The 27,817-nt window shown below is 38.5% G+C and overlaps 1 protein-coding gene and 1 pseudogene across 2 annotated transcripts; one reads left to right on the top strand and one right to left on the bottom strand.

Moving 5' to 3' along the window:
• Window positions 1–1,416: 1,416 nt before the first annotated feature.
• On the bottom strand, window positions 1,417–2,189 carry LOC307195823 (olfactory receptor 11A1-like; the record flags this gene model as incomplete). Its single annotated transcript, XM_079940329.1, is given in 2 exon segments — window positions 1,417–1,771; window positions 1,773–2,189. Coding segments are annotated over 2 exon segments (507 nt in total). The 3' UTR covers window positions 1,417–1,681.
• Window positions 2,190–8,695: 6,506 nt separating this feature from the next.
• On the top strand, window positions 8,696–9,250 carry LOC307195762 (large ribosomal subunit protein uL13-like; annotated as a pseudogene). The gene has a single exon. The product of its transcript is annotated as a large ribosomal subunit protein uL13-like (transcript).
• The last annotated feature ends 18,567 nt before the right edge of the window (window positions 9,251–27,817 follow it).

Raw genomic sequence — 27,817 nt, 5'->3', positions numbered from 1 at the left:
CCCTGGCTCCCAATGAGCCACCTGTGGATAAATGAAAGCTGACAAGTTTTACTTTTACTGGGAGTACCCTAAGATGATCACACAATATTTTCCTAGTTTACAAGAGGAGCAAGAAGAGGGCAATTCTCTCTTCATAAAGCAAGGTCTGAGAATGTTTTCAGATACCCAGCATAGTCTCATATGTGCTGTTTCCAATCCAAGGTTCTGAGTAACACCCACGCATGGTGAACATAATCTCTTTGCTTAACTCAAAAAAAGAATGTTTCAGAAGAAAGTTTAGGCAAGAGATAATCCTAACCTCAGCACTAGGGGCACATAATTTGTAGGAGCCAGAAAAGAAGTCAGGCAGCATCTGAATGTGCAATGTTGACCTCAGCTTTTCTACTCAGAAGTCAACTCAGCTCTTTAGAGTTGCAAAGAGCAAAAAACACATGCCCACAACACCCTATGCTCTAACTTACTAAGAACATGTGCCAGTAGGAGAGGGAGCAAGTGCAGGCAAGAGCCTGGTAGAGGGCCTGGCAGGAAGAGGTGGAACTCAATAAATACAATGTCCCAGCTTCCAACTGAGCCTGCTACCATAATAGCAGGGGAGATAGAGCATCATAGATTCATCATGGGTCCTCTGCCTAGCCCTCATTTCCCCAAATCTTTGTTTCCCACTTCTAACTCTTGAGTGCAAGACTGGCAACCACTGATCTTTTTACTGTCTCCAAAGTTTTGCCTTTTCCAGAACATCATATAATTAGGATAAAACACTATATATCATTTTCAGATTGACTTCTTCCACTTAGTAATAGGCATGTAAGTTTCCTCCATGTATTTTTATGGCTTGATAGCTCATTTCTTTTTAGTGCTGAATAACATCCCATTGTCTATGCATCACATTTTATTTTTCCATTCATCAGCCGAAGGACATCTTTGTTGCTTCCAAGTTTTGGCAATTATAAATACAATTGCTACAAATAGGTGCAGTTTTTTGTGTGAACATACGTTCTCAACTCATTTGGGTAAATACTAAGTGGTGTGATTGCTCAAACATATGGTAAAAGTATGTTCAATTTTGTAAGAAATGCCCAAAATGTCTTCCAAAGCATTTGTACTGTTTTGCATTCCCACTAGCAATGAATGAGTTTCTGTTGCTCCATATCCTCACCAGCATTTGGTGTTGTCAGTATTCTGGACTTTGGCCATTCTAATAGGTGTGTAGTAGTCATCTTATTATTTTTAATTTTGAATCACAAGTGTAATTTTATATGTGTAGTTTTACACTAGTTATTTGATTAACGTTTGTCTTCCCCCATGACTGTGAATTTAGTGAGAGCAGGGACTTCCTCTGTTTTTGTTTATTTTGCACTTATATTTTGTACAATGCCTTGGACATAGTAGACCCTCAATGAGTATTTGAACAAATGAGTGGCCAGCATTACCAGTTCATTTTGGAGATGAGCTTCTACACAAGGATCCTGGAGCAGAATGGAGCAGAATCTGACCTGCTTAGACCATTCCTGGGACACCAGTTCACTGTCAGAATTCAGCAGTGTCCACAGCCATACTCATAGGCATCTGGTCATCAGTCTTTGGTAGCTAATAGTTTAGATAATTGCCTTTTATGTTAACTCTAAATTACTCAATCCAGTTTATGAACCATTGAACAAATATAGTTCTTTTCCTTTTTGCATCATCTAAGGAAACCTGGCTTCTTACTCAAACACTTCTTCAGGGCTTCATGGATGTCTCTGTTTCTCAGGCTATAGATGATGGAGTTGAAACATGGGTGCTAGGATGGTATAAAGTAGAGAAAATCCTTTGTGCAAGAGTTGGGAAGAATTGGCTGAGGGCATGAGGTATGTGGCAATCAGTGTCCCATAGAACACCATGATCATGGTGAGGTGAGAGGAGCAGGTGGAGAAGGTCTTTTGCCAGCCTGTGCCAGATGGAATTCTTAGGACAGCAGCAAGAATGAAGGAGTAGGAGGTTGTGATGAGAGGAAATGGGATCAGAGTCACTGCAGAAGAGGTGGCATAGGCAATGGTCTCGGTCAGTGAAGTGTCCATGCAGGAGAGATGGACCAGAGGTGTGAAGTCACAAAAGAAGTGATCAATTTCATTGGGTTCACAGAAGGTTAGTCTAGACAGTAGGACCATTGTGATTGCTGTGAGAAGGAAGCAGCAGAGAAATGTGGCCATTTCTTTTGCCACATCCTGCAGTGTGTGAGCATGTAATTGTGTGAGTAGTTAAGCTCGTCCTGCTGTCTCTTATCATACAAAAGCCTTCAATACATTAATCCCATTTTAAAATTGACCCAGTGTCCTAGGTACCATTTTGTGGAGGTCTGGTTCCAGCTTTTCAAAGGGGCTCATAGAACTAACCTGGAATCTGTGCTGACCAAAATTCCTGGTGCCCAGAAGATGTCCAGCAACTGGCAATTCAGACTGAGCCCATTCAGTGGAGCATGGAGAAGGCACAAAGAGAGAACTTCTCTCAGTCCTCTGCAAAGTGCAAATAACAACCTGAGATCTCAGAGAGAAGGCTTCGGTCTGACAGAATACAACCAAACTCCAGGATGTTACTGCTTGTTGCTGTTAATGATGATGTTAGGACTTGATCCCAGGTACTGTCCTAAGTGCTGAAAATATGTAACCCACTTAATCATCAAAACAACCCTATGTAGTGAGTACTCTTATTATCTTTACTTTCCAGATGGAGTCACAGAGAAGCTAAATAACTTAACCACGGTCATCAGCTAGAAAATGGAAGGGGTGAGATTCAGACTTGCTCTGGATCCCTCACTCCTAACCATGAACACTGCCTCTCATGGGGCTTGGGTACATGGCTAGTTTGCATTATCTCACAGAGGTGGGAAGGGGAACGGTTCCACAAGGAAGCCTCTCATCCAAGTTTTAACTTCAGGGAAGGTGAGACTTGCTTTTTCAGTTGGTGAGGGAACAATTCCATAAAGGGTTACAAACTCTGACAACCTTCTCTACCTGTCTCCTGTACTTGCTTTCACACTACTACTTTTATGTCCTTTCTTTATTACCTTAAAAATAAATCTAACATTTTTTGGATATGTACATAGGAAATTACTACTTTCCCTCTACCAGGCAATTATAGAGCTGCTGCACTATCTTGATGCAGTACAGGAAGGCATGATAGAGAATAGAAAGCAGGTGAAAGGTATGAGATAACTGACTAGAAAGGCAGTGGAGCCTGGTTAAGAGCACAGCCTCTAAAATTAAACTGGCCTAGATTCAAATTCCTGCTCAACCACGAATATATGTGAGCGAAACCATTTTATAACCTTTAAGGGAAGAGCAACTCTGCTGCCTCTAGGTCTGAGAAGATGAATCTTTTAAGGGCAGCAGAGAGGTTGATGATACTAATCCCCCACCTCTGACACTAATATACAACTACTATCTCTCCCTCTATCTCCCTCGCAGAAGCGAGGAAATCAAAAAAGGATATTATTAAAAAAGGTAGAGATGTGGACTCTGCTAACACGCTCCTGTGTTAACTCTGCTCATGCACACTGCTGGACTCTAGAGCCACAACCCCAAATCACATGATATGTCTGTGCTTCATGTCTGCACAGAGCTGGGTCCAGAGTAAGGGCTCAATAAATTGTAGCACATTCCACCCCTCCTCTCTTCTTCATCTCTTTCTCTTCCACTCCTTCCTTCCTCCCAAGTATGCCAGCCCATTTAGTGCTATCTATAGGTAGATGAGCTCTTATGCTAAAAGAAAAGCATCTGCTTCCCTTCATTGGAGATATTGAGAGGACAAATTATAAAGACAAAGAGACTAAAGCACTGGAGAGTTATTTGGATTTGATGATTTTTAACATCCCTTCCAAACTTGAATGTTTTTCCTAATTGGGACACATTCCATTCCCTCAGGACACACACATAAAGCAAGCTTGTGGGAAAGAGAAGAGACTTATCACAAAGCAAAGTAAAAACACAAATACTCAGTAAATAATCAGAGGTTTTATATCTTCCACTAACAAAAATCAAGGAAAGACATGAAATGACTCAGGTGTTATCTGAAAAGGAGCCATTCTCTTAGCTGAATTCAGTGGTCAATGAATTAACCAATCAAGTCAGCCAACATTTGGCTTATTGATAAGGGCTGTTGTCTCTTGCCAGCTGCTGGTTAATTCAGCTGAACAGTTGGTCTACCAGACAGACAAATAATTTGATTTTCTCACTAAACTGATAACTGATTTAGTATGCCAGGGAATTGTATCTCTGACCTCATCTAGTAAAGGACAGATTTTAAACAGGAAAAACAGAAGCATACACCAGCAGAATAGATAAGCTCTACCTGTCAGTGCCTCAGAGGGGTCCACATCAAATTTGGGGAGTCAGGCCACAAAGACAATGCCTGTAAATCTCCCCTTGATTCATAGAACTGGGCTAGACAGCTGGAATCCTGCTTTTATCCAAAAATACACCTCCCTGTGCAATTGACAAAAACAAAGTTGGAGCTATATTTCCACATGAACCTTAGGAGGCCAGTTGACTTTTGGCCCCATCTTTCAACCTCCTTCCTCTGTGTAAACTTAAGTCCCCCTGTGGGCAAAGCCATAACCTCCTCTGATATTGGTGCTCATGGGCATTTCCCAAGTGACATTTGTGGGGAATTGTTCTTATTTTGGAAATAATATGAAACCAAGTTACCTTAGAGGAAATATCTTCTTCCCCTTGCTTTGTGTTAAGTTTCTACTTTAATAATGACTCTGTATTTATATGACCTTTGTAAAGAGCTTTAATTTGTAAAGAGCTATTGAAAATGTATCATTATGTTATGTTTTGGTAGAATGGATTAAAGTAACATTTTGAAGGAAATATTCAATTTTTTTCTATCCTCAGGAAGAAAAATTACTGTGCACATCTTTATTGTGTAGGTTTGGTAGAAACTGAAGCAAGTATCTGTGATAGTAAACATTTATCACCAAAGCCATTAATTAGGATTCTAAAGAACTTGTGATGTCTTGGATTCTTGTTATTGATTAAAAATAGTAAGCAAGGCTAGTTCTGTTCTGGGAAGTGTACATTTGTGAGTGGAAACCTTACGGAATTAAAGTTATCATTTACTGATAGACATTAACAAACTGGAGAGCTATTAGCTCAAACTAACATATTAATACAGCTATCCAATAAGTGTAACAAATGAAACAGTAATAAAATAATCAATGAATTGAAACTACCTCATTTGTTCTTTAGAACTGAAATATTTTCCTCTAATGAACTATCTGAATACATGAGGCTTCTGGGTAAGATGTCCTTATTGAAATCTACTAAGTAACCACCATATGCCAGACATTGTGCTAAGCCTATGCTATTATCTATATTCCTCACAACCTTTCTTACATATTGCTTATTTTACTCATGAGGAAATCCAGGCTTTTAGAGGTGATATGACTTGTTCAGAATTACCCAGCCAGAAGAATGTGAGGGAACTGGAAATGGACTAAAAGCTCCATGAGGACAGAGCATGTCTATTTCAGCCACTACTCTATCTACCTCAGAGCCTGGCACATAGTAAGATTTCTAATAAATATTTATAAATCAATGAATGAATAAATACGTGAGCAAATATCTGACTTCATATAAAGTGTTCTTTCTGTTTTATCAAGCCCCTTCCTCCAACCTTCACAAAATGATACTGTAGCCCTGTTAAGTTAAAGGAAGGGCTCTAAAACCTGACTTGAAGCTGACTAGGTAATGGAAGCAGTTACTGATGCTAAAAAACTTTTAATGGCAAATTATACCTAAAAAAAAAAGCAAAGATTATTTTATTTAGAGCAAAGTCATTTAGGAGAAGCCTGATTCAGCAATTAAGCCAATTAGTTATTTTTCAGAAAGGATACTTCTCAATTTCTAAGAGGTTGTGAAACCATTTTCTACTCTTAAAAAGAAAAGATATTTATTTTTTGGAAACCAAGCCACTGATGCAAATTTATTTAAGATTACAAGCTTCAGATATGTTCTGCAGCTGGTTCATATTCCAGGTAAACACTTTGGACTCTCAAGCCATATACCACAGTGCAACAAGCAATTATAACTCTGTTCCTTTGGCTTCAAGAAGAATTTAAATTATAATGTCTACATACTGTAAGTCTAAAAAAGGTGAAAATTTCTAAAAAGAAAATTAAAAGTGTTAAAATAATAGCATGTTTGAGCCTAATGTGTTAAGTTCAGTTATTCAAGATGATTGGGAAGGTGACTTTGTGGATATAATGGAAAGTTCACTGTATGTTTGCCAATTACATCTTCTCTTTTACTCCCTCGTCCCCAGCCCTTAAGAACCTCAAGCCCCCTTCTATCTCAGAGACTTTGTAATTGTTGACTCTGTCTAGACTATGTCCTGTTTCTATTTCTTTGTGTCAGGTATCACTATTTCATTTCATTTTACTTGTTTACTTGGTTGTTGACCATCTCCCCCCTAAGACTATAATCCTACAAGAGCAGGGATGTTTCTATCTTGTCTGCTACTATATCCAGTGCAGATAGTCTGTGTGTCTCCACACAGTAGGTAATAACTGGCACATAGTAGACAATAACTATTTGCAGGAAATAATGAAAACAAAAATCTATAGTGTTACCTGAAGTTTGCAGTTATTCTAAGTGATTGGATTTTCAGCCCCTTTAGGGACTGGTTATTTTCTTTAGGGACTTTGCCTTCAGGGGGAAAATGGTACTTGTATGACTATTGTGACTTTGTTAAATGAGCATTTGTTAAGTAGAGCCCTGGGTATCTGGTTGCTGAGCCAAAGTTCAAGAAAAGGAATTGAAATAGAGAAGTTTATTACTCACAGGTCCTGGAGGAGGTGCACTGCATGCCTCATGGGGCCATGAGAGGAGGTCAAGGCAGGGTACAGGCAGAGAGAGCATGGCAGGACCTGGGGCATATGCCTTTATTAGGGTCTACAGGTGGAATATGTTGGTGTTCCCTGGCTAAGTCCAGATTGGTTAATTCAAACCAAAAAGAGTGGGATTTTGGTGAACTTTGTGGGGCATCTTATTTAAGGGGTACGCAAGGAGAAGTCCTTGGCAGGCAGGGGAGAGTAATTATCCAAAGGTAGCTGGGGTAGTCATATCAGGATCTTACATTTACTTATGACTGTAATGGTGTTATCTAGGGCATGCACTCACAGGACGGGGGCCAGTCAGTTCAAGTCCCCTGCAGGCTGCTTGGCCACACAAATGGATGCTGGGGCAGCAATATTATCGAGTAGTCTAGCAAAACTCTCAACAATGACTAACCAGTCAAGATTCTTCACATGCAGACCACAGACAGAGGAAATGTCGACCACACAATCCTACTCCTTAGCCATATTTTAAAATAGACATGTGAATAGTAAAGAAATAAATTACTTGCATTGAATAAAATTTAAGTGAAGATAAAGATTTTAAAAATATATATAAACTCCAGCTCCAGTTCCTCATAGGTTATTTTATTTATTGTCTGAGCCTCATATCAAGGTGAATTTTTGCTTAAGGCCAGAAGCACTGTGGGGAATGTGGACTGCTCCAGAACCTGAGCTTCAGGGTCTGTTGATAGGTGGCTCTAGTCCAGTCTTACTTCCCTGTTCATAACCTGTGAGAAGAGAAGATATTAATTTACCTTCTTAGGACTTTTAAGTGACTTGTGAACAATAGTTAAAAGATGGGAGGGGCATCGCTTTTTGCTTTATAAGGTTTTATTTCAAAGTTCCTCTTCATCTTTATTTCCTACTATTTTTCTTATAAAATGGAAGAAGAAACAGAACTGTGTCTCAGAGTGACTCCTTGAGCCTACATAAATTGTTTGGTGGTTCCCTTCCAATCATGAAAGGCTTTCTTGGCAACCATGGCTCTAATTCACTCATTCCAAAGTTGTCTTGCTCAAACTGTTTTCCAGATATCATGCCTGAAGGTTCAGAAGGAAGGGACCTATTTACCTACATAATTACTAGGCTTCCTGGTTCCATTTGGTTTATGTCTTTGTTCATTAATTGACTATGTATTCTGTGCTAATTTGGTAATGCAGACTGGAAATTATGAAGGTACACGCCTTGCCTTCATGTTATTTTGAGTCCAATTAGGGAGGTTGAGTACAAACAGATAATGTCAATAAAATGAGATATAAATAAAACTACTTTAAAAGAAGACTGAGGGAAAGAGGGGTCAGCTGAGATGATGACAAAGGAGGCTCCTAACCCCACTTCTCCCATGGACACAATGAATGTTCTGCTACTACACAGAGAGCAATTACCTCTGAAAGAAATCCAGAAGCAAGTTGTGTGACTCCTACATATTGGGTGAATAAGAAAATACCCACAGCAAAACAGGTAGGAAAGCAGAGTGAGACATGTTTGGCATAAGCCCCATGCTCAACACAGTGTCATACAATTGGGAGGAAATGCCCAATTCCAAACTTCTACATGAGGAATTAAAGTTTGGACCCCATATTTAGGGCCCCAACTTTTAAGACTCCAACTTGAATGACAGGCTCCCAAAACACCTAGCTCTGAAAGCCAACAAGGTTTGCATCTGCAAGACCCACAAAACTATAGCAAAGAAAGAGTTGTTAGCAGGTGCAGGCACACATCATGGCTGTCTCCCCAGGGTTCAACAGAGAGGAAGCAGGCAAAATTGCTTCTAGTCTTTCCCTGAGAAAGTTCTATCTGAATACTTTTCCCAGGCGGCTGCCGAAGATGGCGGAGGGGCAGGTCCTGGTTCTCGATGGCCGAGGCCATCTCCTGGGCCGCCTGGCGGCCATCGTGGCTAAGCAGGTGCTTCTGGGTCGAAAGGTGGTGGTTGTGCGCTGTGAGGGCATCAATATTTCTGGCAATTTCTATAGAAACAAGTTGAAGTACCTGGCATTCCTCTGCAAGCGGATGAACACCAACCCCTCCCGTGGCCCCTACCACTTCCGAGCCCGCAGCCGCATCTTCTGGCGGACAGTGCGAGGCATGCTGCCCCTCAAGACCAAGCGAGGCCAGGCCGCTCTGGACTGCCCCAAGGTGTTTGATGGGATCCCGCCACCCTATGACAAGGAAAAGTGGATGGTGGTCCCTGCCACCCTCAAGGTTGTTCGTCTGAAGCCTACACGGAAGTTTGCCTACCTAGGGTGCCTGGCTCATGAGGCTGGCTGGAAGTACCAGGTAGTAATGGCTACACTTGAGAAGAGAAAGGAGAAGGCCAAGATCCACTAGCGGAAAAACAAGCAGCTCATGAGGTTACGGGTCAGGCTAATATAGCATGCATCTGGGAGCTGGCTGTGGTCCTCTCCAGTTTCTGTGGAAGATACTGGACACTCTTTTCCCTTTAGCCCACTCCAAAGTCACAAGTATCTCCCTGGAAAGAGCTTGTACACATATCTGGCACCTCAGATCTTGTGGCTGCTGAGGGATGGGCCTCTGGATTGCCTGGCTCTGATAGCCAATGGGGTTTGAATTCACAAGTCCCATAGTACTATAGCAAAGAAGCAGTTCTTAACAGGTGCAGGAGAACCCCTCTGCAGCTATACACTTGGACCCAGCGCAGAGAAAACAGACAAAATCAACTATCTCCCAATTTCTTCTTCCTTGGAAGGAGCTTAACTATATACTTTCTCAGTTGCTGTCAGAGGATGTGATTTCCAATCAGCCTGCATCTAGGTGCTGAATGTAATCTTTCCTTTGGGATGCTAATGGGCCTTGGTACACCCTCAGGTATGGGGAGGTATTAAGAATAAGCTTGGACAATCAAAGATTTGAGAGGTAATCAGGAGATTTGGCTGGACTGATAGACAAAGTTCATCTCCTACACAGGACCACTCTGTCGAGATGGGGAGAGGTGGCGTTTTAATCTGATGTATAGAAACCAACACAGAGAGTTGAGGAAAATGAAGAAAAAAAAGAAATATATCCCAAATAAAAGAACGAGGTAAATCTACAAAAATATATCTTAATGAAACAGAGATAAGCAATTTACATGATAGAGAGTTCAAAATAATAGTTGTAAAGTTGCTCACTTAGGTCAGGAGAGTAATACATGAATAAAGTGAGAATTTTGATGAAGAGATAGAAAATATTTAAAAGTACCAAAGCAGAAATCACAGAACTGAAATATATGATAACTGAATTGAAATATTAAATAGAGGGGTTCAATAGAAGACTAGATCTAGAAGACTGGATCAAGCAGAAGAAAGGATCAGTAAACTCAAAGACAGGACAGTTGAATTATCCAATCAGAGGAGAAAAAAGAAAAAAGAATTTTAAAAAGTGAAGGTAGCTAGCAACAATAGAGACAGAAAAATCAATTTTTCCATACAGAAAAATCAATAAGGAAACACTGGGTTTAAACTACACTTTAGGCACTTCCCTCGTGGCACAGTGGTTAAGAATCCACCTGCCAATGCAGGGGACATGGGTTCAAGCCCTGGTCTGGGAAGATCCCACATGCCATGGAGCAACTAAGCCCATGCACCACAACTACTGAGCCTGTGCTCTAGATCCCCTGAGCCACAACTACTGAAGCCCATGCACCTAGAGCCCATGATCCACAAAAAGATAAGCCACTGCAGTGAGAAGCATGCACACTGCAACAAAGAGTAGCCCCTGCTCACCGCAACTAGAGAAAGGCCGTGTGTAGCAAAGAAGACTCAACACAGCCAAAAATAAATAAATAAAAATAAATAAATTTATTTAAAATAAATAAACTACACTTTAGATCAGATGGACCAAAAGACATTTACAGACCATCACATCTAACAGCAACAGAATATACATTCTTCTCAAGCACACATGGAATACTTTCCAGGATAGATTATATTTTAGGCCACAAAATAAATCTTAATAAATTTAAGATTGATGTCATATCCAGCGTCTTTTCTGACCAAAACAGTATGCAACTAGAAATCAATTACAAGAAGAAAACTGTAAAATTCACAAATATGCAGAGATTAAACAACATGCTCCTGAATAACCAATGAGTCAAAGAAGAAATAAAAGAGAAGGTAAAACTATCTTGAGGCATATGAAAATGAAAATACAGCATACCAAAACTTTGGGATGCAATGAAAGAAGTTCTAACAGGGAAGTTTATAGCAATAAATGCCTACATTAAGAAAAAAACCCTAAATAAACAAACTACCATTCTACCTCAAGGAACTAGAAAAAGAACAAACTAAACCCAAAGTTAGTAGTAGCAGGAGGGAAATAACAAAGATCAGAGTGGAAATAGAGACTAAACAGATAATAGAAAAGATCAAGGAAACTAAGTGTTAATTTTTAAAAAAGATTAAAAATGTAAACAAACTTTTGATGGATTTACCAAGAAAAAGAAGAAAAACTCAAATAAATAAAATTCTAAATGAAAATTAATATAATCGATCCCCACAAGTTTGAAGATTATAGAGATTACTCTGAACAATCATATACAAATAAATTGAACAGCCTAGAAGAAATTAACAAATTCCTAGCTATGTACAACATATCAAGATTAAACCATAAAGAAATAGAAAATCTAAAACTCCAATTACTAATAAGGAGATTGAGTCAGTAATCAAAACCTCTCAGAAAATAGAAGTCTGTGACCAGATGACTTCACTGGTGAATTCTACCAAACATTTAAAGAACAATTAATATTAATCATTTTCAAACTCTTCCAAAAAAATGAAGACCAGGAAACATTTCCAATCTCATTTTACAAGGCCAGTATTAATTGATACCAAAACCAGACAAGGACAGTACAAGAAAATTTAATTACAGGCCAATATCTCTGATCAACCTAGATGCAAAAATTTATTAAAATATTAGCAAACTAAACTAAACAATACTTAAAAGAACCATATACCATGATCAAGTGGGATTTATTCCAGAGATGCAAGGATGGTTCAACATCCACAAATCAATTAATGTGATACACCACAGTAACAAAATGAAAGATAAAAATTATATGGTTATCTCAATAGATGCAGAAAAAGCATTTGTCAAAATTCAACATCCACTCCTGATTAAAAAAAAAAAAACTCCCAAAAAACTGGGTATAGAGGGAATGTAACTCAGCATATTAAGGCCATATATGAGAAGCCCACAGCTAATACCATGCTCAATAGTGAAAACCTAAAAGTTTTTCCTCTAAGATAAGGAACCTGGCAAGGATACCCATTCTTGCCTCTTTTATTAAACATAGTACTGGAAGTCCTAGACTGAGCAATTAGGTAAAAAGGGGGAAAAAAAAAAAGACATCCAAATTTGAAAGGAAGAAGTAAAACTGTCCCTGTTTGCAGATGACATAATATAATAGGTAGAAAACGTTAAAGACACTATACAAAACAAAACAAAACAAAAAACCTGTTAGAACTAATAAATAAATTCAGTAAAATTGAAGGATATGAAATCAATTTACAAAAAAAAGTTGCTTGTCTATACACTAAAAAGAGCTATTGCAAAGAGAAAATAAGAAAACAATCCCATTTATACTTGCATCAAAGGAATAAAATATCTAGGAACAAATTTAACCAAATAAGTGAAAGACCTCTACACTGAAGATATGGAAGAAGGTACAAATTGATAAAAGAAATGGAAGAAATAAATACAAATAAATGGAAAGATATTCCATGCTTTTCTGATATACTACAAAGCTACAGTAATCAAAGCAGTATGGTATTGGCACAAAAACAGACACATAGATCAATGGAAAAGAACGGGGACCCAAGAAATAAACCCACACACTTATGGTCAATTAATCTACAACAAAGGAAGCAAGAATATACAGTGGAGAAAAGACAGTCTCTCAATAAGTAGTGCTGGGAAAACTGGAAAGCTACATGTAAAAGAATGAAATCAGTACATTCTTTAACACCATGTACAAAAATAAACACAACATGGATTAAAAACTTAAATGTAAAACCAGAAACTGTGAAACTCCTGGAAGAAAACATAGGCAGAACACTCTGACATAAATTGTAGCAATATTTCTTTGGATCTGTCTCCTAAAGTGAAGGAAATAAAAGCAAAAATAAACAAATGGGACCTAATCAAACTAAAAAGCTTCTGTACAACAAAGGAAGCAATCATCAAAACAAAAAGCAATCTACTGAATGGGACAAGATATTCAAAACATTATATCTGATAAGGGGTTAATATCCAAAATATATAAGCAGCTCATACAACTCAAATGAAAACAAAAACAAAAACATCCTGATTAAAAAATGGGCAGAAGACCTGAATAGACATTTTTCCAAAGAAGACATACAGATGGCCAACAGGCCCATGAAAAGATGCTCAACATCATTAATCATCAGAGAAATGCAAATTAAAACCACAAAAATATATCACCTCACATCTGTCAGAATGGCTATCATCAAAAAGATCACAAATAACAAATATTGGTGAGGATGTGGAGGAAAAGGAAACTGCGCACTGTTGGTGGGAAATATAAATTTGTAGAGTCATTATGGAAAGCAGTATGGAGGTTTCTCAAAAAACTAAAAGTAGAACTACCATATGATCCAGCAATTCCAATGCTGGGTATGTATCCAAAAGGAAACCAAAAACACTAATTCAAAAAGATACATACATCCCGATGTTCACAGTAGCATTACTTACAATTGCCAAGCTATGGAAGCAACCTAAGTGTCCATCAACAGATGAATGGGTGAAGAAGATGTGGATTCCACATACAATGGAATATCACTCAGCCATAAAAAAAGAATGAAATTTTGCCATTTGCAACAACATGGATGGACTTGGAGGGCATTATGTTAAGTGAAACAAACCAGATGTCAAATACCTCTCTGACACTCCTTCCTGTCTCCTCCTTATAAGGAAATTGTGATTACATTGGATCCACCTGGATAATTGAGGATTTTTCCACCTCAAGATCCTTAACTTAACCACATCTGCAGAGTCTCTTTTGCCATTTATGGTAACATATTCACAGGTTTCAGGGATTAGGACATGGCTATCTTGGGGGTTTGGGGGAGACATTATTCTACCTACCACATGATTGATGAAAGGCTGTGGTTAGGAATTTTAGATTACCCTACTTTCCACTCAGATAGTCTTTGCTATCTCTTTTTGACAGAATTGCGTATTTTCTAATCCACTCTTTCACTGAACATATAGGACATGTAGAGTCTCGGCTTTAAACTGAGGCTTAAATTCAACTATACGGCATTTGAGCCCAAAGCTTTATTCCCTGGCCTCATGTAGCCAGTTAGAAACAAGTGTCGGGCTTCCCTGGTGGCGCAGTGGTTGGGAGTCTGCCTGCCGATGTAGGGGACACGGGTTAGTGCCCCGGTCCGGGAGGATCCCACATGCAGCGGAGCAGCTGGGCCCGTGGGCCATGGCTGCTGGGCCTGCATGTCCGGAGCCTGTGCTCTGCAATGGGAGAGGCCACAGCAGTGAGAGGCCCGCGTACCGCAAAAAACAAATAAAACAAAAAAACAAGTGTTTTGTCTTCTGAGATTGGTAAATGACCCAAAGGTGACTGTGACTTCAGCACTCACTCACTCCCCTAGTTTTTGCCTTCTCTGCTTTTTTCCTCTTCCTCTCTTTGAGCTCAGTCACGCATCTGAAAGACGTTGTTGTTTTAATCTAGAATTTAGGCATTTCTAGACATTTTTAGGTAGAAGATCTTTCAGATTACCTACTCTACTATATTTCCACTTCTTTAATGTGTTATTAGTTAAGATATTGGAAGTGGAATTTCTGATAATTACAATCAAAAGTGTCTTAACTTAATCGCCATGTCCTAAGGTGATCATATCTATCTTTGTAGATGTTTGATCTCAGCTGTTTAAAAATTTCTGGCAGTTAGTAACTTCAGGGGGGATAGTGGTACCTATCCCGAACTTCCCCAAAATAACCAGTGTAGAGATAACCTGAGTTACTATCTTCTTTTCTAAGTGAACAAATTCTTTATCCTAACATAGTGCTGTAATTTGTGTCCTGGCTATTCTTTTTTCTTTTTTTTTTTGGCTGCACCACATGACCTGAGGGATCTTAGTTTCCCGACCAGGGGATTGAACCTGCATTGCCTGCAGTGAAAGCATGGAGTCTTAACCACCAGACCACCAGGCAAGTCCGTGGCTATTCTATTTTAGTCCTTGAATCTTGGTCTGGCACTTGATTTGCTTAGGCTCATGAGTTGTTAGCAAATAGGGACTTCAAAAGTTTTTGAGCACTTGAGTTTACCCTTGCTCTTGTATCTCTGCAACTAACATGAGAACATTCCAAAGCTATTGTGTTGGAGGATGGTAAACAGGTAGAGACTCACCGAAGCCAACCCATGTGAGGCGTACTAGATCAGCCAAGAAACAGCCCATCCTTGGATATGTGAGCAAGCCCAACCAAGATTAGCAGAGCCACCTAGCCAAATTCCAGTAGGCTCCAGATTCATAAGCAATAAATGTTTCCTATTTAATGCCACTGAGGCTTTATTGTCATTTGTCATACAGCATGTTTATAATAGCAATAGATAAATAATAGGTAGCAAAATCTGTTTCTGCTGAAGGAAGTTTATCTTGTCTCTTTTTCCTCAGTGAGAGTTACCTTCTCTTTGCTCTTTCATGAATCAGTTAGGAATAGTGTTTAGCTATGAGTAACAGAAAAGTTATCTATATAATGGTTAAACACATTTTGGATGGTAATTTTCTCATGTAGCAAGAAGTGTTAGTTAAGCAGATACTGGCATAGGTTTGATGGCCCAGAATCTTAGGACTGAGGTTTCTGTAATGATCTTGACTTTTCCCTCATTATTCCAAGGTGGATATGTAGCCCAAATTCTCACATTCATAGTCTTGAAAAAAGGAAATAGGAAAGAAGAGGGAGAAGGAGAAGGTAATATCAGGAAAAGGAGAAAGTGAAAGCAAGCAATTTCCTTTTAATAATTTGACAAGGAAATTGAACACATTACTGCACTTACATCTTTGGAAATGTCAACTCTAATTTGATAGTCGTTTGCCCTGCTGAAATTTTTTTGGCAGGAGAGAAAGTTCTGTAATTATTAGGAAAAAAGGGAGAATGTCTACTAGGAGACCTATATTTGACACAGCAACACTACTAGTTGAGCTGTTTAACTTCATCTTTTAATTCTGAGCATCCAACAAAGTAGATCCAACTGCTATTTTATCTTCTTTATTGTGAATTATTCTTGTTTCCATCCTTTCCAATAGAATTTTTTTTAACATTGTGAGATAATCTTGAAAAGCTAATCATTAAAAGACTGGTGAGAAAGAACATTTTTCAAGAACAGAGGTGAAAACACTACACAAAAGACATTGTGGATAAGATGTTAAAGTGAAGCATAATAAGTTGAGCAACAAGATAACAATTGAAATCAAGGCTGTCATCATCTCAAACAGCAGTCAACATCATTATATTCAAAATCACTACCAGTAATCAAGAGCATCAAACTACAACATCCAAAACCAAGCATCATTGAGTGTTTACTATGTATCTCGTTCAAAAGAAAATTTTAAAAATTTATAAATAAAAAATTAAAATTTTATGCACCCAATAGAAAACTATTGACTAAAGGAAAGCATTAAGATATATTTAACTGCCTATAGAAACTAAAACTCTGAACACCAATGTTGTGTGAAGAGTTAAGCTCTAAATATTGTTGGAAGATTTTTACAGTGTAAATTTTATTAAGTCATTAAAGTTTTTCCTTTGTTTTCCCAATGGAAAAATGAAACAATACAGAAGAAGAGCTTTGTAAACTATAAAGCAATGCAAATTATGATGATAATGATGGTGAGGATATGCAGAAATCAGGTGACAGTAGAAAGTCTGAAAGTCAGAACTGAAGCTAGGGGGATTCAGAACTTAGCATTGGCTTGACCTGTGTAACACAAAGTTTCACCCCATCATTATGCAAAATAAAAAATAAATTGTGAAGTCAAAGATCGACTGAAAACAGACTGTTTTTAAAATGTTTATTTTTAAGAAGAAAATAAATTTACTACATCCCATCACCTAAAAATAACTGCTATTAATATTTTGATGTATATCTTATCATATTTTTCCCCCTTTCTCTCTCTTCTCCCTTTCTTAGCTCACACACACTCACATACACACCTCACATTCTTTTTTTTTTTTAACATCTTTATTGGGGTATAATTGCTTTACAATTGTGTGTTAGTTTTTGATTTATAAAAAAGTGAATCGGTTATACATATACATATGTTCCCATATCTCTTCCCTCTTGCATCTCCCTCCCTCCCACACTCCCTATCCCACCCCTCCAGGCAGTCACAAAGCACCGAGCTGATCTCCCTGTGCTATGCAGCTGCTTCCCACTAGCTATCTACCTTACGTTTGGTAGTGTATATATGTCCATGACGCTCTCTCGCTTTGTCACAGCTCACCCTTACCCCTCCCCATAGCCTTAAGTCTGTTCTCTAGTAGGTCTGTGTCTTTATTCCTGTCTTAACCCTAGGTTCTTCATGACATTTTTTTTCTTAAATTCCATATATATGTGTTAGCATATGGTATTTATCTTTCTCTTTCTGACTTACTTCACTCTGTATGACAGACTCTAGGTCTATCCACCTCATTACAAATAGCTCAATTTCATTTCTTTTTATGGCTGAGTAATATTCCATTGTATATATGTGCCACATCTTCTTTATCCATTCATCCGATGATGGACACTTAGGTTGTTTCCATCTCCAGCCTATTATAAAGAGAGCTGCAATGAACATTTTGGTAATAACTCTTTTTGAATTATGGTTTTCTCAGGGTATATGCCCAGTAGTGGGATTGCTGGGTCATATGGTAGCTCTATTTGTAGTTTTTTAAGGAACCTCCATACTGTTCTCCATAGCAGCTATACCAATTCACATTCCCACCAGCAGTGGAAGAGTGTTCCCCTTTCTCCACACCCTCTCCAACATTTATTGTTTCTAGATTTTTTGATGATGGCCATTCTGACTGGTGTGAGATGATATCTCATTGTAGTTTTGATTTGCAATTCTCTAATGATTAATGACGTTGAGCATTCTTTCATGTGTTTTTTGGCAGTATGTATATCTTCTTTGGAAAAATGGCTATTTAGGTCTTCTGCCCATTTTTGGATTGGGTTGTTTGTTTTTTTGTTATTGAGCTGCATGAGCTCCTTGTAAATTTTGGAAATTAATCCTTTGTCAGTTGCTTCATTTGCAAATATTTTCTCCCATTCTGAGGGTTGTCTTTTGGTCTTGTTTATGGTTTCCTTTGCTATGCAAAAGCTTTTAATTTTCATTAGGTCCCATTTGTTTATTTTTGTTTTTATTTGCATTTCTCTAGGAGGTGGGTCAAAAAGGATCTTGCTGTGATTTATGTCATAGAGTGTTCTGCCTATGTTTTCCTCTAAGAGTTTGATAGTTTCTGGCCTTACATTTAGGTCTTTAATCCATTTTGAGCTTATTATTTTGTACCGTGTTAGGGAGTGATCTAATCTCATACTTTTATATGTACCTGTCCAGTTTTCCCAGTACCACTTATTGAAGAGGCTGTCCTTTCTCCACTGTACGTTCCTGCCTCCTTTATCAAAGATAAGGTGACCATATGTGCATGGGTTTATCTCTGGGCTTTCTATCCTGTTCCATTGATCTATCTTTCTGTTTTTGTGCCAGTACCATACTCTCTTGATTACTGTAGCTTTGTAGTATAGTCTGAAGTCAGGAGCCTGATTCCTCCAGCTCCGTTTTTCGTTCTCAAGATTGCTTTGACTATTCAGGGTCTTTTGTGTTTCCATACAAATTGTGAAATGTTTTGTTCTAGTTCTGTGAAAAATGCCAGTGGTAGTTTGATAGGGATTGCATTGAATCTGTTGATTGCTTTGGGTAGTAGAGCCATTTTCACAATGTTGATTCTTCCAATCCAAGAACATGGTATATCTCTCCATCTATTTGTGTCATCTTTAATTTCTTTCATCAGTGTCTTATAATTTTCTGCATAGAGGTCTTTTGTCTCCTTAGGTAGGTTTATTCCTAGATATTTTATTCTTTTTGTTGCAATGGTAAATGGGAGTGTTTTCTTGATTTCATTTTGATATTTTTCATCATTAGTGTATAGAAATGCAAGAGATTTCTGTGCATTAATTTTGTATCCTGCAACTTTACCAAATTCATTGATTAGCTCTAGTAGTTTTCTGGTAGTATCTTTAGGATTCTCTATGTATAGTATCATGGCATCTGCAAACAGTGACAACTTTACTTCTTTTCCGATTTGGATTCCTTTTATTTCCTTTTCTTCTCTGATTGCTATGGCTGAAACTTCCAAAACTATGTTGAATAAGAGTGGTGAGAGTGGGCAACCTTGTCTTGTTCCTGATCTTAGTGGAAATGCTTTCAGTTTTTCACCATTGAGGATGATGTTGGCTGTGGGTTTTTCATATATGACCTTTATTACATTGAGGAAAGTTCCCTCTACGCCTGCTTTCTGCAGGGTTTTTATCATAAATTGGTGTTGAATTTTGTCAAAAGCTTTCTCTGCATCTATTGAGATGATCATATTGTCTTTCTCCTTCAATTTCTTAATATGGTTTATCACTTTGATTGATTTGCGTATATTGAAGAATCCTTGCATTCCTGGAATAAACCCCACTTGATCATGGTGTATGATCCTTTTAATATGCTGTTGGATTCTGTTTGCTAGTATTTTGTTGAGGATTTTTGTGTCTATGTTCATCAGTGATATTGGTCTGTAGTTTTCTTTCTTAATGACATCCTTTTTTGCTTTTGGTATCAAGGTGATGGTGGCCTCATAGAATAAATTTGGGAGTGTTCCTCCCTCTGCTATATTTTGGAAGAGTTTGAGAAGGATAGGTGTTAGCTCTTCTCTAAATGTTTGATAGAATTCACCTGTGAAGCCATCTGGTCCTGGGCTTTTGTTTGTTGGAAGATTTTTAATCACTGTTTCAATATCAGTGCTTGTGATTGGTCTGTTCATATTTTCTATTTCTTCCTGATTCAGTCTTGGCAGGTTGTGCATTTCTAAGAAATTGTCCATTTCTTCCAGGTTATCCATTTTATGGGCATAGAGTTGCTTGTAGTAATCTCTCATGATCCTTTGTAGTTCTGCAGTGTCAGTTATCACTTCTCCTTTTTCGTTTCTAATTTATTGATTTGAGGCTTCTCCCTTTTTTTCTTGATGAGTCTGGCTAATGGTTTATCTATTTTGTTTATCTTCTCAAAGAACCAGCTTTTAGTTTTATTGATGTTTGCTATCGTTTCCTTCATTTCTTTTTCATTTATTTCTGATCTGATTTTTATGATTTCTTTCCTTCTGCTAACATTGGGGGTCTTTGTGCTTCTTTCTCTAATTGCTTTAGGTGCAAGGTTAGGTTGTTTATTCGAGATGTTTCCTGTTTCTTAAGGTGGGCTTGTATTGCTACAAACTTCCCTTTTAGAACTGCTTTTGCTGCATCCCATAGGTTTTGGGTTGTTGTGTATCCATTGTCATTTGTTTCTAGGTATTTTTTAATTTCCTCTTTGATTTCTTCAGTGATCACTTTGTTATTAAGTAGTGTATTGTTTAGCCTCCATGTGTTTGTATTTTTTACAGATCTTTTCCTGTAATTGATATCTAGTCTCATAGCATTGTGGTCGGAAAAGATACTTGATACCATTTCAATTTTCTTAAATTTACCAAGGCTTGATTAGTGACCCAAGGTATGAGCTATCCTGGAGAATGTTCCATGAGCACTTGAGAAAAATGTGTATTCTGTTGTTTTTGGATGGAGTGTCCTATAAATATCAATTAAGTCCATCTTGTTTAATGTATCATCTAAAGCTTGTGTGTACTTATTTATTTTCATTTTGTGTGATCTGTCCATTGGTGAAAGTGGGGTGTTAAAGTCCCTTACTATGAATGAGTTACTGTCGATTTCCCCTTTTATGGCTGTTAGTATTTGCCTTATGTATTGAGGTGCTCCTATGTTGGGTGCATAAATATTTACAATTGTTATATCTTCTTCTTGGATCGATCTCTTGATCATTATGTAGTGTCCTTCTTTGTCTCTTGTAATAGTCTTTATTTTAAAGTCTATTTTGTCTGATATGAGAATTGCTACTCCAGCTTTCTTTTTGTTTCCATTTGCATGGAATATCTTTTTCCACCCCCTCACTTTCAGTCTGTATGTTTCTCTAGGTCTGAAGTGGGTCTACTGTAGACAGCATACATATGGGTCTTGTTTTTGTATCCATTCAGCCAATCTGTGTCTTTTGGTGTGAGCATTTAGTCCATTTACTTTTAAGGTAATTATCTATATGTATGTTCTTATTCCCATTTTCTAAATTGTTTTGGGTTCGTTATTGTAGTTCTTTTCCTTCTCTTGTGTTTCTTGCCTAGAGAAATTCCTTTAGCATTTCTTGTAAAGCTGGTTTGATGGTGCTGAACTCCCTCAACTTTTGCTTGTCTGTACAGCTTTTAATTTCTCCATCAAATCTGGATGAGATCCTTGTTGAGTAGAGTAATCTTGGTTGCAGGTTTTTCTCCTTCATCACTTTAAATATGTCGTGCCAATCTCTTCTGGCTTGCAGAGTTTCTGCTGAAAGATCAGCTATTAACCTTATGGGGATTCCCTTGTGTGTTATTTGTTGTTTTTCCCTTGCTGCTTTTAGTATGTTTTCTTTGTATTTAATTTTTGACAGTTTGATTAATATGTGTCTTAGCATATTTCTCCTTGTATTTCTCCTGTATGGGACTCTCTGTGCTTCCTGGACTTGATTAACTATTTCCTTTCCCATATTAGGGAAGTTTTTAACTATAATCTCTTCAAATATTTTCTCAGTCCCTTTCTTTTTCTCTTCTTCTTCTGGAACCCCTATAATTCAAATGTTGGTGCATTTAATGTTGTCCCAGTGGTCTCTGAGACTGTCCTCAATTCTTTTCATTCTTTTTTCTTTATTCTGCCCTGCAGCAGTTATTTCCACTATTTTATCTTCCAGGTCACTTATCCGTTCTTCTGTCTCAGTTATTCTGCTATTGATCCCATCTAGAGTATTTTTTATTTCATTTATTGTGTTGTTCATTGTTGTTTGTTTCATCTTTAGTTCTACTAGGTCCTTGTTAAATGTTTCTTGCATTTTGTCTATTCTATTTCCAAGATTTTAGATCATCTTTTCTATCATTTTTCTGAATTCTTTTTCAGGTAGACTGCCTTATTCCTCTTCATTTGTTAGGTCTGGTGGGTTTTTATCTTGCTCCTTCATCTACGGTGTGATTTCCTGTCTTCTCATTTTGCTTATCTTACTGTGTTTGGGGTCTCCTTTTTGCAGGTTGCAAGTTCATAGTTCCTGTTGATTTGGTGTCTCTCTCCAGTGGGTAAGGTTGATTCAGTGGGTTGTGTATGCTTCCTGGTGGAGGGGACTATTGCCTGTGTTATGGTGGTTGAGGCTTGATCTTGTCTCTCTGGTGGGCAGGTCCACGTCTGGTGGTGTGTTTTGGGGTGTCTGTGGACTTATTATGATTTTAGACAGCCTCTATGCTAATGGGTGGGGGTGTGTTCCTGTTTTGCTAGTTGTTTGGCATAGGTGTCCAGCACTGTAGCTTGCTGGTCGGTGAGTGAAGTTGGGTGCTGGCGTTGAGATGGAGATCTCTGGGAGATTTTCGCCATTTGATATTATGTGGAGCTGGGAGGTCTCCTGTTGACCAGTGTCCTGAAGTTGGCTCTCCCACCTCAGAGGCACAGCACTGACTCCTGGCTGCAGCACGAAGAGCCTTTCATCCACACGGCTCAGAATAAAAGGGAGAAAAAGTGGAGAGAAAGAATTAGTAGAAGCAGGAAGAAAGGAAGAAAGAAAGAAAGGAAGGAAGGAAGGAAAGAAGGAAGGAAGAAGGAAGGAAGGAAGGAAGGGAGGAAAAAAGAAAGAAAGAAGAAAGGAAGGAAAGAGGGAGTGAGGGAGGGAGGGACAGTGGGCGGAAGGAAGGAAGGAAGGAGGGGTGAAAGGAAAAAAGGAAGAAAGAAAGAAGATAAAGTAACATAAAATAGAGTAAAATATAATAGTTATTAAATTAAAAAATAATTATTAAGAAAAAAAATTTAAAAAAAAAGGACGCATAGAACCTTAGGACAAATGGTGGAAGTAAAGCTATACAGACAAAATCTCATACAGAAGCAGACACATACACACTCACACAGAGAGGAAAAGGGGAAAAAATCATAAATCTTGCTCTCAAAGTCCACCTCCTCAATTTGGGATGATTCGTTTTCTATTCATGTATTCCACAGATGCAGGGTACATCAAGTTGATTGTGGAGCTTTAATCCGCTGCTCCTGAGGCTGCTGGGAGAGATTTCCCTTTCTCTTCTTTGTTCTCACAGCTCGCAGGGGCTCAGCTTTGGATTTGGCCCCACCTCTGCATGTAGGTCACCGGAGGGCGTCTGTTCTTCGCTCAGACAGGACGGGGTTAACGGAGCAGCTGCTTCGGAGACTCTGGCTCACTCAGGCCGGGGGGAGGGAAGGGTACGGAGTGCAGGGCGATCCTGCGGCGGCAGAGGCCTGAGTGACTTTGCACCAGCCTGAGGCGCGCCATGTGGTCTCCCGGGGAAGTTGTCCCTGGATCCCGGGACCCTGGCAGTGGCGGGCTGCACAGGCTCCCTGGAAGAGGGGGGTGGATAGTGACCTGTGCTCGAACACAGGCTTCTTGGCGGCGGCAGCAGCAGCCTTAGCGTCTCCTGCCCGTCTCTGGGGTCCACACTTGTAGCCGCGGCTCGTGCCAATCTCTGGAGCTCCTTTAAGCAGCGCTCTTAATCCCCTCTCCTCGCACACCAGGAAACAACGAGGGAAGAAAAAGTCTCTTGCCTCTTAGGCAGGTCCAGACTTTTCCCGGACTCCCTCCCGGCTAGCCGTGGTGCACTAACCCTCTGCAGGCTGTGTTCACGCTGCCAACCCCAGTCCTCTCCCTGCGCTCCGACCAAAGCCCGAGCCTCAGCTCACAGCCCCGCCCGCCCTGGTGAGTGAGCAGACAAGCCTCTCGGGCTGGTGAGTGCCGGTCAGCACTGATCCTTTGTGCGGGAATCTCCCCGCTTTTCCCTCCGCACCCCTGTGGCTGCGCTCTCCTCCGCGGCTCCGAAGCTTTCTCCCTCCGCCACCCGCAGTCTCCGCCCGCGAAGGGGCTTCCTAGTGTGTAGAAACCTTTCCTCCTTCACAGCTCCCTCCCACTGGTGCAGGTCCCGTCCCTATTCTTTTGCCTCTGTTTTTTCTTTTTTTTCTTTTGCCCTACCCAGGTACGTGGGGAGTTTCTTGCCTTTTGGGAGGTCTGAGGTCTTCTGCCAGCGTTCAGTAGGTGTTCTGTAACAGTTGTTCCACGTGCAGATGTATTTCTGGTGTATCTGTGGGGAGGAAGGAGATCTCTGCATCTTTCTCGTCTGCCATCTTCCCCTCGTCTCACACCACACATTCTTACAGGAATCAGGTAGTACTGTTCACTCTTCTTTATAATTTAATGTAACACTTATAACCTACATATTAATAAATATATTTCAACTATATTCTTATTGTCTGATTTTATTTCATTGTATGTCTTTGGGAGGTGATTAGGTCATGAAAGAGGAGCCCTCATGAATGGGATTAATGTCCTTATAAAAGAGACCCCAGAGAACAAACTTTCCCCTTCTACTGTGTGAGGACACAGCCAGAGATGATCATTTATGAACCAGGAAGTGGGTCCTCACAAGACACTGAATCTGCTAGGGCCTTGATCTTGGACTTCCTAGACTCCAGAATTGTGAGAAACAAAAACTGTTGTTTATAAGCCACTCAGTCTGTGATATTTATGTTATAGCAGCCCAAATGGACTAAGATAACCACAGTAAGCATGGCATTAGTAGAGAACCATATTTTGCTTAGAGAAATTCACAATGATTTAAAGCATGAGTCTAAGGTCTTGGGAGAGAAATATTTTCCTTAGGAAATAGCTGAAGATGAGACATATGTCTCAGGATAGATTACCAAAAAATAAATAGAATAATTGACAGGAAACTAATGGTTTCCAGAAAAAACTAGATGGAGTCTCCAATGAAAATGAGGTTTATAAAATCCTTTTGTACATCTGGCCGTTTCAGTTTGCATACTCATACCCATAAAGTACGCAATCCAAATTTTAAAAAAAAAATTATAATTTTATAAGAATCTCCAATAGCAACCAATATTATGGTCTCTTTGTTTTATATGAACTTCCTAATCTTACAACATTAAACCATGAGAAGTTCAGAACTAAGTGTAGTGCACTCCTCATTTCCATTTCTTTCTCACTGTGTAACTGTAGTATGGTTAGAGAAAGTAGTTCTACTCTGGGACTGGGCCCTGATTAAGTCAATCATGTTTATTTCCCTAGGTTGGAATCGTCATGTAAGTCACTTATTCCAAAGCATTCTCTACTAACAGTTTTTGGTCCAGGGGTAGGCGTAGGACTTAAGTTGGTCCAGACTGGAGAGAACAATTCTTGTTGTATGGTGTAGGTAAAGTTACTCTTCCTCTGTCCCTCTGCATGCATACAAAGAAGCACATTATGGCTATCTTAAGCCTGTGAAGAAAGTCAGTCTAAAGATGGAAACAACACTGTGTACAGCAGATCCATGGACAAAATTACTCTGAATCTTTGATGCAATCACAGTACCACTAAATCAAACCACCCTGAAAATTGTCCAACCTCTGTACTTCCTGTTATGTGAGTTTATACATTGTTTTTTAAAGAAAACTAAAATATATGCATATATATACAGATATTAACAGGAGCATTTTGTAAAGTAAAAAACAAATAATAACAATAGGACATTATTTAAATAAGTCTCTATTTGTTAACAACTCATGAGCCTAAGCAAATCAAATGGCCAGGCCCAGATTCAAGGACTAAAATAGAACAGCCACGGACTTCCCTGGTGGTCTGATGGTTAAGACACCATGCTTCAAATGCAGGGAGCACAAGTTCGATGCCCTGGTCAGGGAACAAAGATCCCACTTGCCACATGTTCCATTTTTTAAATGTGAGTAGTTCTATGGGTTATCTATTTCCATCCTTGTATTTTTATACTTTCTGTTTCTAATGTACCTCATAAATAGAATTCCATTAAAATTCTTCAGTCTACCACAACAAACTGTTTTTAGCTTTACCAAATTTGTAATTAATTTTTTTTTGGATTTAAATCTACTATTTTATTTTGTTTTTGTATTTGCCTTTTGGTCTAGGTTTATTTTTCTCTCCTTTCTTGGCTTCTTTTGGACTTTCTGACTTCATATTTCCATCCCCCTCTTACTAGATTACAAGTTATGCTTTCTATTTCTACTCACTTAGTGATTGCTACATAAATTAAAACATCCACATTTAATTTATTCAAATATAAAAATTTTCAATATCTTTATCCACATCTAGGTAATACAGAAGTCTTAGAACATTTTAACTTCACTTTTTCTCATTTCAACTAATACTTATTTTGATTATCTTAGTTCTATTATTTTAACTCCATTAGAAGTTTTATATAGTCAATATTTATTTTTACTCATACACATATTTACACATTTTTGGCTCTTTGTTCCTTCTTGAATCTCAAACCACCAAACTGCCTAAACTGAAGTATAGCCATAGAGTTTATTCTAGTAAAATATTTCTGGTGATAATAATCCCAGTTTTTATTGTTTGAAAATGTTTATTTCATCTTCATTCTTGAAGAATATTATTGCTGGGTATAGAATTATAGGTTGACATTTTTTAACCCATTAAATATGTCATTAACATTATCTTCTTGATTTCATTGTTTTTGCTGATCTAACAGCTGTCAGTTTAACTGTTATTCCTTTTGGTACTCTGAATTTTTCTCTCAAAGCTTTTAGGATTTTATGTTTGTCTCAGATTTTCCGCAAAAAAAAAGTAGTGATGTATCTAGGTGTGGATTTCTTTTCATTTGTAATAACTGGAATTTGTTGAACTTCTTGAAGATCTGTAGATTGATGTATTTTTCAGTTTGAGGAAAATTCTCAGCTTTTATCTCCTCAGATGTTACAGAGTCCCTATTATCTACCTCCTCTTCACCTGGGACTCTAATCAACTATAGATTTCATCTATCATAATTCTTAATCTCTCTTTCCTACCTTCAATATATTTTTGTCTATATATGCTGCCTTTTGCATAAGTTACTTCAACTCTGTTTCAATTTATCAATTATTTCTTGGTCTATCCTAATCTGCTGTTGAGTACCTGAATTTTAAATTTGGTTATTATTTGTTTCTAGAAGTTTTATTTAGTTCTTTTTAAATAGTTGAATTAATTTTGATAGTTTCTTCTTCCCTAATGTTATTTTCAGCTCTTCTTTTATTTCATTAAACACAGTTTTATTAAATTTATTTATTTATTTATTTTTTGGAGGTGGGGAACTGCATTGGGTATTCATTGATGTGCACAGGCTTTTTCTAGTTGCAGCTAGTGTGTGCTAAACTTCATTGCCGTGCATGGGCTTCTCATTGCGGTGGCTTCTCTTGTTGCAGAGCATGGGCTCTAGGCGTGCAGGCTTCAGTAGTTGTGGCACAAGGGCTCAGTAGCTGTGGCTCACAGGCTCTAGAGTGCACACTCAGTAGTTGTGGCACACGGGCTTAGTTGCTCTGTGGCATATGGGATCTTCCCGGACCAGGGATTGAAACCATGTCCCCTGCATTGGCAGGCAGATTGTTAACAACTGTGCCACCAGAGACGTCCCCAACACTGCTGTTTTATACTCTGGGTTGAATGATTGCAATAACTGATGGCTTTGTGTGTCTTTTCCCTTTGTTTACTGTTTTTTTCCTATTTTTTTCTTTATGCATTGTTTTTCTTTTTTTAACATCTTTATTGTAGTATAATTGCTTTACAACGG

This window comes from Stenella coeruleoalba (assembly GCF_951394435.1).
Source record: "Stenella coeruleoalba genome assembly, chromosome: 1".
Classification (NCBI taxonomy): domain Eukaryota; kingdom Metazoa; phylum Chordata; class Mammalia; order Artiodactyla; family Delphinidae; genus Stenella; species Stenella coeruleoalba.
This window is presented reverse-complemented; position numbering and strand designations above follow the sequence as displayed.